Source organism: Chironomus tepperi, unplaced genomic scaffold, assembly GCF_022539635.2.
Source record: "Chironomus tepperi strain 1889 unplaced genomic scaffold, CSIRO-AGI_Ctep_v1 contig_128, whole genome shotgun sequence".
Taxonomy (NCBI): Eukaryota; Metazoa; Arthropoda; class Insecta; order Diptera; family Chironomidae; genus Chironomus; species Chironomus tepperi.
Genome location: NW_027226250.1, coordinates 345,778 through 361,296, shown reverse-complemented (window position 1 = coordinate 361,296; position 15,519 = coordinate 345,778). Strand labels below are relative to the sequence as shown.

Here is a 15,519-nt window from a genome sequence, read left to right as displayed (position 1 = left end):
TAATTTCCGAACGTTCCCCTTATATTTCGAAACAAAATCACAATCAGCCCGAAAGCTCTCTTCATTTAAATTTCACTCATAACTTTACATATATACAAGCTATTGCGAAACTTTTATTTTCAGAGAAAATTTCACTGATAATTCTCCTACATATGTTGCAACCAACGTCTGACGCCGACAAAACTGACCTAAAATCAGTCACACAACATGAAAATTATTATCGCTTCCAGCTGCATAGCATGCATGGTAAGTAAAAAAATTGATTAAATCATATATTTGAATTGTGCGAACATCAACAGAAACAGAACATTTAGCGAACAATGTGCAAAAAAAGCAAAATAAAGCGATTATCGCTTTAAAGTTCATTGATCGTTGTCGTACACATTCATGCGGTAATGAAACTTGCAACGGTATAGTTTGTAGGTCACTAAGTCGGTCTTTTTTTTTCTTCATATACAAACAGTACCGTAAGTGTATTTCGCATACTACATAATTATGAGCTTGTAGTCAATGGTGTTGTTATTTGCTGCCTTATTTATATGGTCTTTATTATTGTACATATATCAAGTTCAACGACTATAATTGTGTAATAATGAATAAAATTTTCTTGTACTAACTGTCTGTACAGCTGTAGTGGGCAATTGATCGATGAATGAATCGAGTTTGTGGTTAACTTTGTGGATGTTTATGCAGATCGCGCATTTGCTTATAGTTTGGAATTGGAATTGATGGATGTTAACGTGTCCTTATCCGATCAGCATATATTGGATTGTTGCCACCATGGTGACAAGGCGGCTTTACATTTGGAACCAAGTGGAATGATATTGTTGTTTTCGTCAAGTAATTGCACTTTTTTTAAGTATTGGGACGCCTTGTATGTCTCAATATGTCCTCTAAATCCCGCGACACACAAGTTGTCCACCACTGCACCAAACCAATAGACAAAGTGACAAAATAAAGTCAATGACTCTTAGTTTTCATAACAGAACTTTACACACCAATATATAAAGCTTCCGTACTTGTATTCGTTACTTATATGTTATATGCTTGTTATCACCTCGCTCTTCTCAGACGATTTCGATTTCATTCAGTATGTCTCCTAACGTTGAAGCTTTTTTTTCCTCCTTCTTCTTCGTTTATGTTTACATTCTTATTCACGTACGGTACGTACAACACATTTGCACTACGTTTTTAATTGAAATAATGAGAAATAAAAAAATTAGTTATATTTTGTTTTATGGCATACGGCAAGTTAAGGCTTCTGAACTCAGTTGTGATCGCGTTTTTGACGATTGCGGTCGCATTGTGTAACTACACTCGAAATAATTTAAATAAGCTTTATCGGATCGGTTATTGAGCAAGTGTTGATAACACATAGAATATAGAATATAGAATAAAGAATATAGAATATATTAAATTAAACTACTACAAAGTGTGATTTATTATTAATAGTTGTTTGTGGTTTGATTCAAAAGGTGGAATATTAATTCGCATTTAGCATAATAGTTGAAAGTTCAAAGAGTAATAACAATTATATAGATGTAATAAATTAAATTAGGAATTATTTCTTAAAACAAATATCATTTTATTATATGCTGCTCAAGGGGCATAGCCAGAGGTGGGCTTTTATGAGCTGTAACCCTCAACTTTGTTTAATCTCAGGACATTAATAAATAAACTTCAATATCTTATATTCCTTCATACCTGAAAAAAATTAGGATTAATTAACTGTCCCTTTCTTAACATTTTTTGGCTCTGCTTCTAGGGTGTTCGTTTTTTCCGGGTTTTTATTGCTGTCCAGGATTTTTTTATAAAAAAGTTTTGTTCTGTGTCCCGATTTTTTTCTCGAAAATAGCTGATAAATTTCAAATTTTCATTAGTGTCCAAATTCAAAGATTCTATTGTATTTACTGATTAGCATTCATTAAACATGAATTGATTTTACTTTGAAAAATGACAAAAATTATACTTCTTATTATTCTTTAAGTCCACAGAACTTTACTTCCTTTTTCATGTCATTGAGACATGTTAAATTAATTAATTTTAATTTTAAAGAATTTTTTGACTTTGTTCACGCATACTCAACATATAAATTAATTCTTTTACAAGCATAAAAATGACAATGAACAAATAATATTCTATGAGTACTTATTACTGGGTACTCATTAATTTTTTTTGGACACAAAAATTCTCGTTTTGGCAACGTTCCGGTAACTTATTTCATACCTTGAAAATAAGGAAGTTAGTAAATTAATAAAGGAGAAATAATTCAAGGAAATTTTATTGCAATGCTCACATGCGCTTTAATTCGGTGATATTTGTTTTATGAGATAAAAAAATTGGACCAGTTAGGTGTGAAGTTTAATTAAATTAATAGTAATTCATTGACTTTAGCCAAAAAGCACAAAGTGATTAATCGATCTGTGACTTTGTGCCGGATTTCGAATATGTCAAAGTCACACCGACCTGGTGTCAGATTTTGAATTGATTAACTGACTTGTGTTCTTTAGGATAGTTAGCAGGCGATTTTAAATTAAGATTGACTCAATTGATAAGAACAAATCGTAGAAAAAAGTGAATAAATTAGCAATAATGGAATCACTACTGGACAAAATCACAATTTTTTATTTACATTATCAAGTGCCATTGTTTTTGTTATCTCTAATTGGATTATATGCATTAATATGGTGGTCATATGAGAACTTCAAATCAGTATTACAAATAGCCAAAGCACTGTTATCACCTTATTTTCTACCGAACGAGAATAAAAGTTTAACAGAAAAATATGGAAAATGGGCAGGTAAGAATCTTATTTATATAAAATCAGTGCATCCGGATCTTTTATTTCGGTCCTCAAAATAAGTTAGCTTTAAAGTTTTTTTTTGGCAATTGACATCATGACTGCTAAAATCTCACAATGGTGTTAATATGATAATGAATACTAATAGGTACGAGACTTCGTCATCTCAAGGTTTATTTGACAAATATAAATTGTTTATGGTATTGCTGTTGACACACTACCCGTTTCTTGAGGTTTATAAAATTTGCTTTCAATTATCTTATGGATCTAAATTAAATATTGACAAAATTAATTCTTAAAATTTTCATATTGATTTAGTCAATTTTTGGGAATATTTTAAAGGTTTGCATCATAAAGCCGGCATCACAATCAATTGATTTGATAATATTTGTAGAATGATTGTTGAGTGTTCGAACTGTTGTAGAATTTATTTCCGAGCGAGAATAAATGAAAGCCATAAATATGTCACATTATGAGCCTTCTTTCTCATAATATTAATCCCGATAGAGTTAAGACGAAACTTTTCTCATTTGTGACTTGATCTAGGCCAGGTGGATTTAAAAATATTAAATTCAACATTTTAAACACGCAAGAATCTTCAATTATATTTATATTAAGTGATTCAATTTAAAATATCTAGAACGGGATTTTCGACTCAATCTGCTTTTTAATCCTTATTGCCGATTTGCAAAGGATTTTTATGCTAAACGTGTTTAATGAATTGTTATCCTAGCTGAGAGTTGCAACATAACCGTTAATTAAATGTGGATTATTTCAAAATACTAGGAACTACACATGCACAACTTATGAGTTTTAATAAATGCAAATCTTAAGAAATTCTCCAGAAAATCAAATAAACTAGTAGATTTGATCTCATATTCAATAAAAATTAATCCAATTAAGACTTGAATTGAAGTTGTAAACATTTACAATTTATTTAAAACTACGCCTGAAGAAAAGATATTTTATTTCATTAAATAATTTATTTCTATTTGCCACAAGAAGTGATATTTGCAGAAGTTATGTTTAATACCATGGCCTTCAGGCACAATATTTCACAATAAAACAGGTTAAAAAAAGATTTAAATGCATTTTCTGTGTCTCATTTACCAAGTGATAGAAAAGTCTTGACATGCACGTATGGATGCTATAGTTTTCATCTCAAGTGCAAATAATTAACATACAATTTAAATGTTAAGGCAGAAATGGTAAGGCCATCGCAATGGATGTCAATTGAACCTTAATTAATGCAAAATATCCATTTCTTCGGATGTAAAGTTGCTCTTTTAATCTTGTAAATTAATGATCAAATTGGTTATTTCAAGAAATTTACTCAACGCGTGCTTTAAGATTCTTAAGAATCTTTTAATGTGTTCTGCAGATAACAGAACGCATTGCATTAAAATGTCATTCAATTTTAAAAATGATAATTCTTTTCATTTTCAAAGTTATAACTGGATCAACGGATGGAATCGGCAAGCAATACGCACTCGGCTTGGCAAAGCAAGGACTTAACATAGTTCTAATATCAAGAACAGAATCAAAATTAGAAGAAGTTTCAAAAGAAATAGGTAAGCATGGAATTTTTGCTCTATATATAACTGCATTCACACTTAATTCACTGTTGAATGTTATTCGACCTTGTTCATTACTCATAAGCTTACTTTATTCATTTCAATTACCGTGTCTGTAGAGTCAATGTACTCGGTTAAAACGAAATATATCGCAGCTGATTTTGGATCAGGAAAAGAAATTTACAATGAAATTAAGCAGAAATTGCAATTGCTCGATATCGGAATATTGGTCAATAATGTCGGCAGAATGTATGATTTCCCTGATGATCTCGATAATGTTCCAGAAGATTTGCTATGGCAAATTATCAACATAAATGTTGGAGCAGTGACGATGATGTCACGAATTGTCATACCACAAATGAAGGTCAATCGAAGAGGAATCATCGTCAATATTTCATCAGGTTCAGAATGTCAACCTACACCACTCATGACTGTTTATGCATCAACAAAGACTTATGTTAGAAATTTTTCATTAGGTAAGACTGAAGATTTTGCAATAAACATCCAATAAGTCACGTTTTTATTAATACATTCTCTAACTTAGCATTAAGTAAAGAACTCGAGGAGCACAACGTTCAAGTGCAGCTCGTTACACCGCTCTTCGTTCAAACTAAGATGAACAATTACTCAACCTCTGTGATGAAAGGCAACATTTTAATGCCTGATGTCGAATCTTATACAAAATTTGCAGTCTTCACGTTAGGAAAAAGCTCTCAAACAACTGGATATTGGAGTCATGGACTTCAAGTATGCAATCTTGATATTTTTCCTATAATTCGCATTGTTAAGAATTTGTGACTAATTTTTTTTTGTCTTTCCATTTCTGCAGTATGGTGCAATGCGGCTGTGTCCGGATTTCATTCGAACCATTATTTCATTCAACATGAATCGTGGTTTTAGAAATGAATATTATGATCAGCAAAAGCTAAATAACAACAATAATATTGTATTTTAGTTAATATAAAATTGTTCAAATATGTTTAAATAAAATGGTTTTAGAATGTAAAATTAATGATTGAAGAGGTTGGCCCTTTAATGATTTCAATGAACATTGAACCTGTTTTTGTTTCAGATTTCAATATTTTTGGCATGTGAGCATTTTCAGATGGAGCTATTAATGAAGCTATTATTGAAATTCGTAGAAGTTAATTATGTTTTGGACAGTGGTGGCCAACCTTTTATTTTTCTCGGCACACTTGATGGTAAGTCTTGGCTGAAACCACACAGTATATACGGTTCATTAGATTTTCAATATATTTTGGCTACCCAAAAGTCACAAGCGGCACACAGGTTGTCCACCACTGGTTTAGGTATTAAATAATAAATTAATGGTTTTTTCGTAGAGGGACAACAGCATTCGAACAACATCTCATAATAAACATTTGAGATAGGTCAAGTCTAAAAATGCAATCAAAAAGAATAAATTGCTACAGTCATTCAATAATACAAACTCCGTAGTTGCCATATTCTTTGATTCAAAAAAACACTTCCTTTTCCTACATTGCAATTGTATCCAAAATCAAATGTCAGAGATCTGTAAATTGTTCAGCAATTTTGTTCGGTAAATATTATGTTGTACATCCAAATACGAGAAGACAAGTTCTGTCTTAAAGCAGATCTTTAGAAAATCTCATTGAATAGAGATTCATTCAATGTCAATATCTAATGGTCATAAAAAAAACAGCGCTCGGAAATTGAACAACTACCTAGAAAATGAGAATATTAAACGCATGGCGCGTAATTTTTTTTTATAATTTAATGATAGTCAAGGGCATGGTTTTAAAAGCGAGAATTAAAATTCCGAGAAGTGAGTAACAAACTTCCCATAGGCATAGACATACAAAAATAAAGAATTTGACAATCTCGAGCTTAGACTTACATCAATTTGTAATTAATTGACGAATGGGATTAAGTGTCCATCAAATTGTAGAGTAGGCAAAGATTGAAAGCAATCCTTACAGGTAAAGAGACCGATTTTAAGTACCGAGACTGTACTTCTGTACCATGAAAGCATGCTATTTGTTTGTTAGGCTTATTTACATATATTTTAAATTCAAACTCATGAACAAGATAGAACTTGGATAGAACAAGGATTGATTAAATGTTTCTAGGCATTACAGATGTCATAAGATCAGAGGCTGCGCAATATTGTTGACATTGGGATAGGCTTTATGGATTGTTGATGGATTAGAATAATTCTTTTATATTTTAGAAAATTACTTTCCTTGACATTTTATTTCAGGATTTTGTATTCGGTAGGTTAATCAGAATTTACAAAGGGTTAAAGCAATTCATCGATAATTCAATAACTTGATGAAGCTATAGGCAAGTCATTAAGTTTTTATAAGTGAAAAGTGATTTTAAATTAATAAATTATTATCAATTATAATTAAATGAATAATTAAGCACAACGTGTTTGTAAGTCCACTGCTTCGTCGCCGTATCAACCTTAAGACGTAAAGTTACCTGGGTTTTAGCCGGAAATTTTTAAAGAACCGCTTCTGAAAACGTTTCTGGAAGTTATCTTGATTACACTATGACAGATGATTTCAACCAATTTCTACGGCTTAAAATGCCGTACACAGCATTGTACCACTCGGGTATAACCTTTGCCTTATTGCAAATATGTTTGCTACTGATATTGCGTTATCCATTACAAAAATGATTAAATTTAATGTGCTACTAAAACGACTTGCCTAATCTTTAAAACTAGAAACGAAACAGCTACACGATGATGCCATCTGATGCAGCAGACTCACAACTTCATTGAATAAATGACTTTATAATGCAGCCCATTAATGAAAAAAACAAAAGAAACGTGAGAAAAATCTCTAAGTTCGGCATTCATAAAACTCTTTTTATAGAGCCCAACGATGTTACACTGCAATAAGAAGAAGATAACAATCGACTGGTGACATGACTAACGTAAATTATGTCAATAGTTACGTTTGAAAAAAACACAAGAAACCGGTCTACTGCAATGAATATGTGGAATCGAAGGGCAAGTTTATTTGATTTCCTTCGATTTCAAATGCTGAAAATATTGCGAATTTTGTGATTTGAATAAAATCTCATTTAATCATTCAAAGACCTTTTCAATTCATTTTAAAGACAGCTTACAATTTGTATCACTTAATGATTTCACACTTGGAAATTTAAGGTATGATATATAATCATGAATACTGAATGAGCTTTAAAAATTGAATTTTCGTCGTCACAGACTATTAATCTTCTTTCATCTCTTTCAACACTTTTGTGGTGTTTTTTTAAAGACTGTACATTAATTGGCATATACAATGAATGTTTTAAGATGTTATTGTTCATATCCCGAGTGATACAAATGGAGTATTTAAGGCATCACTAAAGTTCTTTCATTCTGATTCCAGGTGGCCTGTGGTTTTCTAATTTAAGCGGCTTCCATTTGATGTTAATGCCCGAGAGACTCAAATCTGCAGGAGGGACAGCAAAGGAGATTTTAAAACTCTTTTATTAACACCAAATGGAAGTCACCTGCATGTGGGATCCAAGTAACTGTCATATAACATCCTTGACGGAATCTCCTTAACGTATGTCGCTCGGATAGCAAGACATTGTTTTTTGGCCGAAGGAAATACGAAATATTTTTTCATTAACTACCCAAAATAAAACGGTCAATAAAGTCTTAACATAAAATATTTTATAGATATTCTTTTTATTTCGATTCATCTTTACAGCATATTTTCATTATATTTTTTAAAAATTAAAAGAACTATTTTGTTCAGACATGATCTTTTGTTTTCTGATGTATTGTGCCTTTAATTGAACCACCTGAAGTCACAAAATTTGGTTTATAAGTTGGCATTAGTCTATTTTTGAACATAATTTAGTGTATCATATTCACACAAAATTGTGTGAATATATTGTTTTTTGTTTTACAGAAATCTACTTTTTTCGATTTACTGCCTCAGCCTTGCCGAATTATAAAAAAAGTTCGGTCATTCAAAGTTTGTGCTTCGTATTACCTATCAAATGGTAAAAACTACTTCATGATTGGTGCTTCCAGTGCCGAGAAATCGCAAAAAATCACGTTCTGTCCTTTAGCAAGTTAGTTAGTTTCCGCGAAAACTCAATTTTAACACAAAGTTAAGACTTCCGGTTTTTTCTATCGATAGATATTGGTTATCACACGAGCTGTATAGTTTTTGGGGTCATGAGATGCATCCACTGAGGCACAAAATGCAAAAAACTGAAATTTTTTCCCTAAATATTAGCCGCTTATTCCAAAACACGTGTTTCAATAAACGATTATTTCAAAACATATTTTAATTTGGTGAAAAAATAAAAATTCAGTGAACTGGATCTCACTGGATCTCATTTTGAAGGTCTAGAAGTGGACTGGATCCTACTGGATCTTGTTTTTATGTGTCTAGAAGTAAAATGGATCCTACTGGATCTTGTTTTAAAGGTCTGGAAGTGAACTGGATCTGACTGGATCTTGTTCCTCCCCTTGGTGCATATAAAAATTTTTTTTTTCTGCATAGGCATTGTTAAGAATCTCCTATATCCTATGAAACACCATCCAAAAAGTTTAAAGTCATAATCACAATTAATAAAGTCATAATCACAAATAAAAATTTAGTCCACTGGATCTTACTGGATCTCATTTTGAAGGTCTAGAAGTGGACTGGATCCTACTGGATCTTGTTTTTATGTGTCTAGAAGTAAAATGGATCCTACTGGATCTTGTTTTAAAGGTCTGGAAGTGAACTGGATCTGACTGGATCTTGTTCCTCCCCTTGGTGCATATAAAATTTTTTTTTTCTGCATAGGGAATCTCCTATATCCTATGAAACACCATCCAAAAAGTTTAAAGTCATAATCACAATTAATAAAGTCATAATCACAAATAAAAATTTAGTCCACTGGATCTTACTGGATCTTTTTGAAGGTCTAGAAGTGGACTGGATCCTACTGGATCTTGTTTTTATGTGTCTAGAAGTAAAATGGATTCTACTGGATCTTGTTTTAAAGGTTGGAAGTGAACTGGATCCGACTGGATCTTGTTCCTCCCCTTGGTGCACATAAAATTTTTTTTTTTCTGCATAGGGAATATCCTATATCCTATGAAAAACCATATCCAAAAGTTTAAAATCATTTCTCTTCATATCTCTTTAATCATATTCACACAAAATTGTGTGAATATATTGTTTTTTGTTTTACAGAAATCTACTTTTTTCGATTTACTGCCTCAGCCTTGCCGAATTATAAAAAAGTTCGGTCATTCAAAGTTTGTGCTTCGTATTACCTAAAATGGTAAAAACTACTTCATGATTGGTGCTTCCAGTGCCGAGAAATCGCAAAAAATCACGTTCTGTCCTTTATGCAAGTTAGTTAGTTTCACGAAAACTCAATTTTAACACAAAGTTAAGACTTCCGGTTTTTTCTATCGATAGATATTGGTTATTGAGCTGTATAGTTTTTGGGGTCATGAGATGCATCCACTGAGGCACAAAATGCAAAAAACTGAAATTTTTTCCCTAAATATTAGCCGCTTATTCCAAAACACGTGTTTCAATAAACGATTATTTCAAAACATATTTTAATTTGGTGAAAAAATAAAAATTCAGTGAACTGGATCTCACTGGATCTCATTTTGAAGGTCTAGAAGTGGACTGGATCCTACTGGATCTTGTTTTTATGTGTTAGAAGTAAAATGGATCCTACTGGATCTTGTTTTAAAGGTCTGGAAGTGAACTGGATCCGACTGGATCTTGTTCCTCCCCTTGGTGCATATAAAAATTTTTTTTTCTGCATAGGGAATCTCCTATATCCTATGAAACACCATCCAAAAAGTTTAAAGTCATAATCACAATTAATAAAGTCATAATCACAAATAAAAATTTAGTCCACTGGATCTTACTGGATCTCATTTTGAAGGTCTAGAAGTGGACTGGATCCTACTGGATCTTGTTTTTATGTGTCTAGAAGTAAAATGGATCCTACTGGATCTTGTTTTAAAGGTCTGGAAGTGAACTGGATCTGACTGGATCTTGTTCCTCCCTTGGTGCATATAAAAATTTTTTTTTTCTGCATAAATCTCCTATATCCTATGAAACACCATCCAAAAAGTTTAAAGTCATAATCACAATTAATAAAGTCATAATCACAAATAAAAATTTAGTCCACTGGATCTTACTGGATCTCATTTTGAAGGTCTAGAAGTGGACTGGATCCTACTGGATCTTGTTTTTATGTGTCTAGAAGTAAAATGGATTCTACTGGATCTTGTTTTAAAGGTCTGGAAGTGAACGGATCCGACTGGATCTTGTTCCTCCCCTTGGTGCACATAAAATTTTTTTTTCTGCATAGGGAATATCCTATATCCTATGAAAAACCATATCCAAAAGTTTAAAATCATAATCTCTTCATATCTCTTTAATCATATTCACACAAAATTGTGTGAATATATTGTTTTTTGTTTTACAGAAATCTACTTTTTTCGATTTACTGCCTCAGCCTTGCCGAATTATAAAAAAAGTTCGGTCATTCAAAGTTTGTGCTTCGTATTACCTATCAAATGGTAAAAACTACTTCATGAAGGTGCTTCCAGTGCCGAGAAATCGCAAAAAATCACGTTCTGTCCTTTAGCAAGTTAGTTAGTTTCCGCGAAAACTCAATTTTAACACAAAGTTAAGACTTCCGGTTTTTTCTATCGATAGATATTGGTTATCACACGAGCTGTATAGTTTTTGGGGTCATGAGATGCATCCACTGAGGCACAAAATGCAAAAAACTGAAATTTTTTCCCTAAATATTAGCCGCTTATTCCAAAACACGTGTTTCAATAAACGATTATTTCAAAACATATTTTAATTTGGTGAAAAAATAAAAATTCAGTGAACTGGATCTCACTGGATCTCGAAGGTCTAGAAGTGGACTGGATCCTACTGGATCTTGTTTTTATGTGTCTAGAAGTAAAATGGATCCTACTGGATCTTGTTTTAAAGGTCTGGAAGTGAACTGGATCTGACTGGATCTTGTTCCTCCCCTTGGTGCATATAAAATTTTTTTTTTCTGCATAGGGAATCTCCTATATCCTATGAAACACCATCCAAAAAGTTTAAAGTCATAATCACAATTAATAAAGTCATAATCACAAATAAAAATTTAGTCCACTGGATCTTACTGGATCTCATTTTGAAGGTCTAGAAGTGGACTGGATCCTACTGGATCTTGTTTTTATGTGTCTAGAAGTAAAATGGATCCTACTGGATCTTGTTTTAAAGTCTGGAAGTGAACTGGATCCGACTGGATCTTGTTCCTCCCCTTGGTGCATATAAAAATTTTTTTTTCTGCATAGGGAATCTCCTATATCCTATGAAACACCATCCAAAAAGTTTAAAGTCATAATCACAATTAATAAAGTCATAATCACAAATAAAAATTTAGTCCACTGGATCTTACTGGATCTCATTTTGAAGGTCTAGAAGTGGACTGGATCCTACTGGATCTTGTTTTTATGTGTCTAGAAGTAAAATGGATTCTACTGGATCTTGTTTTAAAGGTCTGGAAGTGAACTGGATCCGACTGGATCTTGTTCCTCCCCTTGGTGCACATAAAATGGATTTTTTTTTTTTGCTGCATAGGGAATATCCTATATCCTATGAAAAACCATATCCAAAAGTTTAAAATCATAATCTCTTCATATCTCTTTAATCATATTCACACAAAATTGTGTGAATATATTGTTTTTTGTTTTACAGAAATCTACTTTTTTCGATTTACTGCCTCAGCCTTGCCGAATTATAAAAAAAGTTCGGTCATTCAAAGTTTGTGCTTCGTATTACCTATCAAATGGTAAAAACTACTTCATGATTGGTGCTTCCAGTGCCGAGAAATCGCAAAAAATCACGTTCTGTCCTTTAGCAAGTTAGTTAGTTTCCGCGAAAACTCAATTTTAACACAAAGTTAAGACTTCCGGTTTTTTCTATCGATAGATATTGGTTATCACACGAGCTGTATAGTTTTTGGGGTCATGAGATGCATCCACTGAGGCACAAAATGCAAAAAACTGAAATTTTTTCCCTAAATATTAGCCGCTTATTCCAAAACACGTGTTTCAATAAACGATTATTTCAAAACATATTTTAATTTGGTGAAAAAATAAAAATTCAGTGAACTGGATCTCACAATCTCATTTTGAAGGTCTAGAAGTGGACTGGATCTTGGATCTTGTTTTTATGTGTCTAGAAGTAAAATGGATCCTACTGGATCTTGTTTTAAAGGTCTGGAAGTGAACTGGATCTGACTGGATCTTGTTCCTCCCCTTGGTGCATATAAAATTTTTTTTTTTGCATAGGGAATCTCCTATATCCTATGAAACACCATCCAAAAAGTTTAAAGTCAAATCACAATTAATAAAGTCATAATCACAAATAAAAATTTAGTCCACTGGATCTTACTGGATCTCATTTTGAAGGTCTAGAAGTGGACTGGATCCTACTGGATCTTGTTTTTATGTGTCTAGAAGTAAAATGGATCCTACTGGATCTTGTTTTAAAGGTCTGGAAGTGAACTGGATCTGACTGGATCTTGTTCTCCCCTTGGTGCATATAAAAATTTTTTTTCTGCATAGGGAATCTCCTATATCCTATGAAACACCATCCAAAAAGTTTAAAGTCATAATCACAATTAATAAAGTCATAATCACAAATAAAAATTTAGTCCACTGGATCTTACTGGATCTCATTTTGAAGGTCTAGAAGTGGACTGGATCCTACTGGATCTTGTTTTTATGTGTCTAGAAGTAAAATGGATTCTACTGGATCTTGTTTTAAAGGTCTGGAAGTGAAAACTGGATCTTGTTCCTCCCCTTGGTGCACATAAAATTTTTTTTTTCTGCATAGGGAATATCCTATATCCTATGAAAAACCATATCCAAAAGTTTAAAATCATAATCTCTTCATATCTCGGTGTGAATATATTGTTTTTTGTTTTACAGAAATCTACTTTTTTCGATTTACTGCCTCAGCCTTGCCGAATTATAAAAAAAGTTCGGTCATTCAAAGTTTGTGCTTCGTATTACCTATCAAATGGTAAAAACTACTTCATGATTGGTGCTTCCAGTGCCGAGAAATCGCAAAAAATCACGTTCTGTCCTTTAGCAAGTTAGTTAGTTTCCGCGAAAACTCAATTTTAACACAAAGTTAAGACTTCCGGTTTTTTCTATCGATAGATATTGGTTATCACACGAGCTGTATAGTTTTTGGGGTCATGAGATGCATCCACTGAGGCACAAAATGCAAAAAACTGAAATTTTTTCCCTAAATATTAGCCGCTTATTCCAAAACACGTGTTTCAAAAAAAATGCTCGCTTCGCTCGGCCGCAGAAATTAAGTGTATTTCTTCTATATTTTTCATGATCTAAAAATCATTAATTTATATACATGTTTTATCCAAATTATTAATAATAAATTTTATTGAGATATGGCTGATTGCATTTGGTTACGAAATTGAAATCTTCAGGTTGTTAGTTCGAATCCTATGAAATTCTGGAATTTTTTTTTTTTCATTTTTTTTGAGTTATTTTTTGAGTAATTGAAGTATACACAAAAAAAATGTAAATAATAAATGTAGATATTAGAAATATCTATCCATTAATGTGCTTAATTATTAGAAAACAAAAGCGAAGTGAACAAGTTTAAATCAAAATACTCCTTAAGAATCAATACATTTAGCCTAGTTCGTATATACACAATACGAATATAATTACTCAGCCGAGCTCGTATAGTGATCTATATAAGTACTGTAATCTAAAGTCGGGCGAGCGAAGCTCAGCCCGGCTGTAGAGTGATCTATATAAGTACTGTAATCTACCCAATTGGGCGAGCGAAGCTCAGCCCGGCTCGTATAGTGATCTATATAAGTACTGTAATCTACCCAAGTTCGAGCGAAGCTCAGCCCGGCTCGTATAGTGATCTATATAAGTACAATTACCCAAGGGGCGAGCGAAGCTCAGCCCGGCTCGTAGAGTGATCTATATAAGTACTGTTCTACCCAAGTCGGGCGAGCGAAGCTCAGCCCGGCTCGTAGAGTGATCTATATAAGTACTGTAATCTACCCAAGTGGGCGAGCGAAGCTCAGCCCGGCTCGTATAGTGATCTATAAAGTACTGTAATCTACTCATGTCGGGCGAGCGAAGCTCAACCCGGTTCGTATAGTGATCTATATAAATACTGTATTTTCTCAAACATTAGAAACTGCATATCTATGAAAATATGTTGCCGTGAGAAAAAAAACAGTTCGAGCGAAGCTTGGTTCGGACTTGGTTGAGCGAAGCTCACAAATTTTTGCGACCTGAACGGAGCGAAGCGAGTGAAGGCGTGAAAATTTTCTAAAACATTAGAAACTGCATATCTATGAAAATATGTTGCCGTGAGTAGAAAAACAGTTCGAGCGAAGCTCGAACATTAATAGTTCGAACGCAGTTCGGACTTGCTTGAGCGAAGCTCACAAATTTTTGCGACCTGAACGGAGCGAAGCGAGTGAAGGCGTGAAAATTTTCTCAAACATTAGAAACTGCATATCTATGAAAATATGTTGCCGTGAGTAGAAAAACAGTTCGAGCGAAGCTTTAATAGTTCGAACGCAGTTCGGACTTGGTTGAGCGAAGCTCACAAATTTTGCGATGAACGGAGCGAAGCGAGTGAAGGCGTGAAAATTTTCTCAAACATTAGAAACTTTATTTCTATGAAAATATGTTGCCGTAAGGAGAAAAATTGTTCGAGTGAAGCTCGAACTTTAAAAGTTCGAACGTAGTAACTGTACATGTTATACTCCATCTAAATAATTTTAGTTAATGTGCAAGTAATCATTATTTATTTCATAAATCTCTTATTTTTTTCAAGTTGTTTTATTTTTATTTATTTTTTTTCTGTACAGTTTTCTGATCTACGTATTGTGTGAATATTCTCATGAAGCGTGAATTACTAGTTTTATTTACTTTTTAAATAGGCATCGTAGAAAGCTCTAGATTGTTTAAACAACTCAGTTCCATCGAGATATTATGAGCTTCATAATATGAGGCTTGACATTGAAAAATTTTAAAAAACATTGCCTAATTAATTTAAAACTTTTTACCGGACACTCTCGTCACACAGGGCCAGA

At 32.9% G+C, this 15,519-nt stretch overlaps 1 protein-coding gene across 3 annotated transcripts; it reads left to right on the top strand.

The window, feature by feature from the left end:
- The first annotated feature begins 1,296 nt into the window (after positions 1–1,296).
- On the top strand, positions 1,297–5,386 carry LOC139087641 (hydroxysteroid dehydrogenase-like protein 1). Of its 3 annotated transcripts, none has more exons than XM_070636505.1 (6): positions 1,297–1,521; positions 2,511–2,800; positions 4,249–4,371; positions 4,494–4,850; positions 4,919–5,121; positions 5,204–5,386. In XM_070636505.1, exons 2-6 carry the CDS (start codon positions 2,593–2,595, stop codon positions 5,327–5,329), a joined length of 1,017 nt encoding a protein of 338 aa, XP_070492606.1. In that variant the 5' UTR covers positions 1,297–1,521; positions 2,511–2,592; the 3' UTR covers positions 5,330–5,386. The 3 variants fall into 3 exon arrangements, with proteins under 3 accessions (XP_070492606.1, XP_070492607.1, XP_070492605.1); XM_070636506.1 differs by having other exon boundaries at positions 1,297–1,541; XM_070636504.1 differs by lacking the exon at positions 1,297–1,521 and having other exon boundaries at positions 2,060–2,800.
- The last annotated feature ends 10,133 nt before the right edge of the window (positions 5,387–15,519 follow it).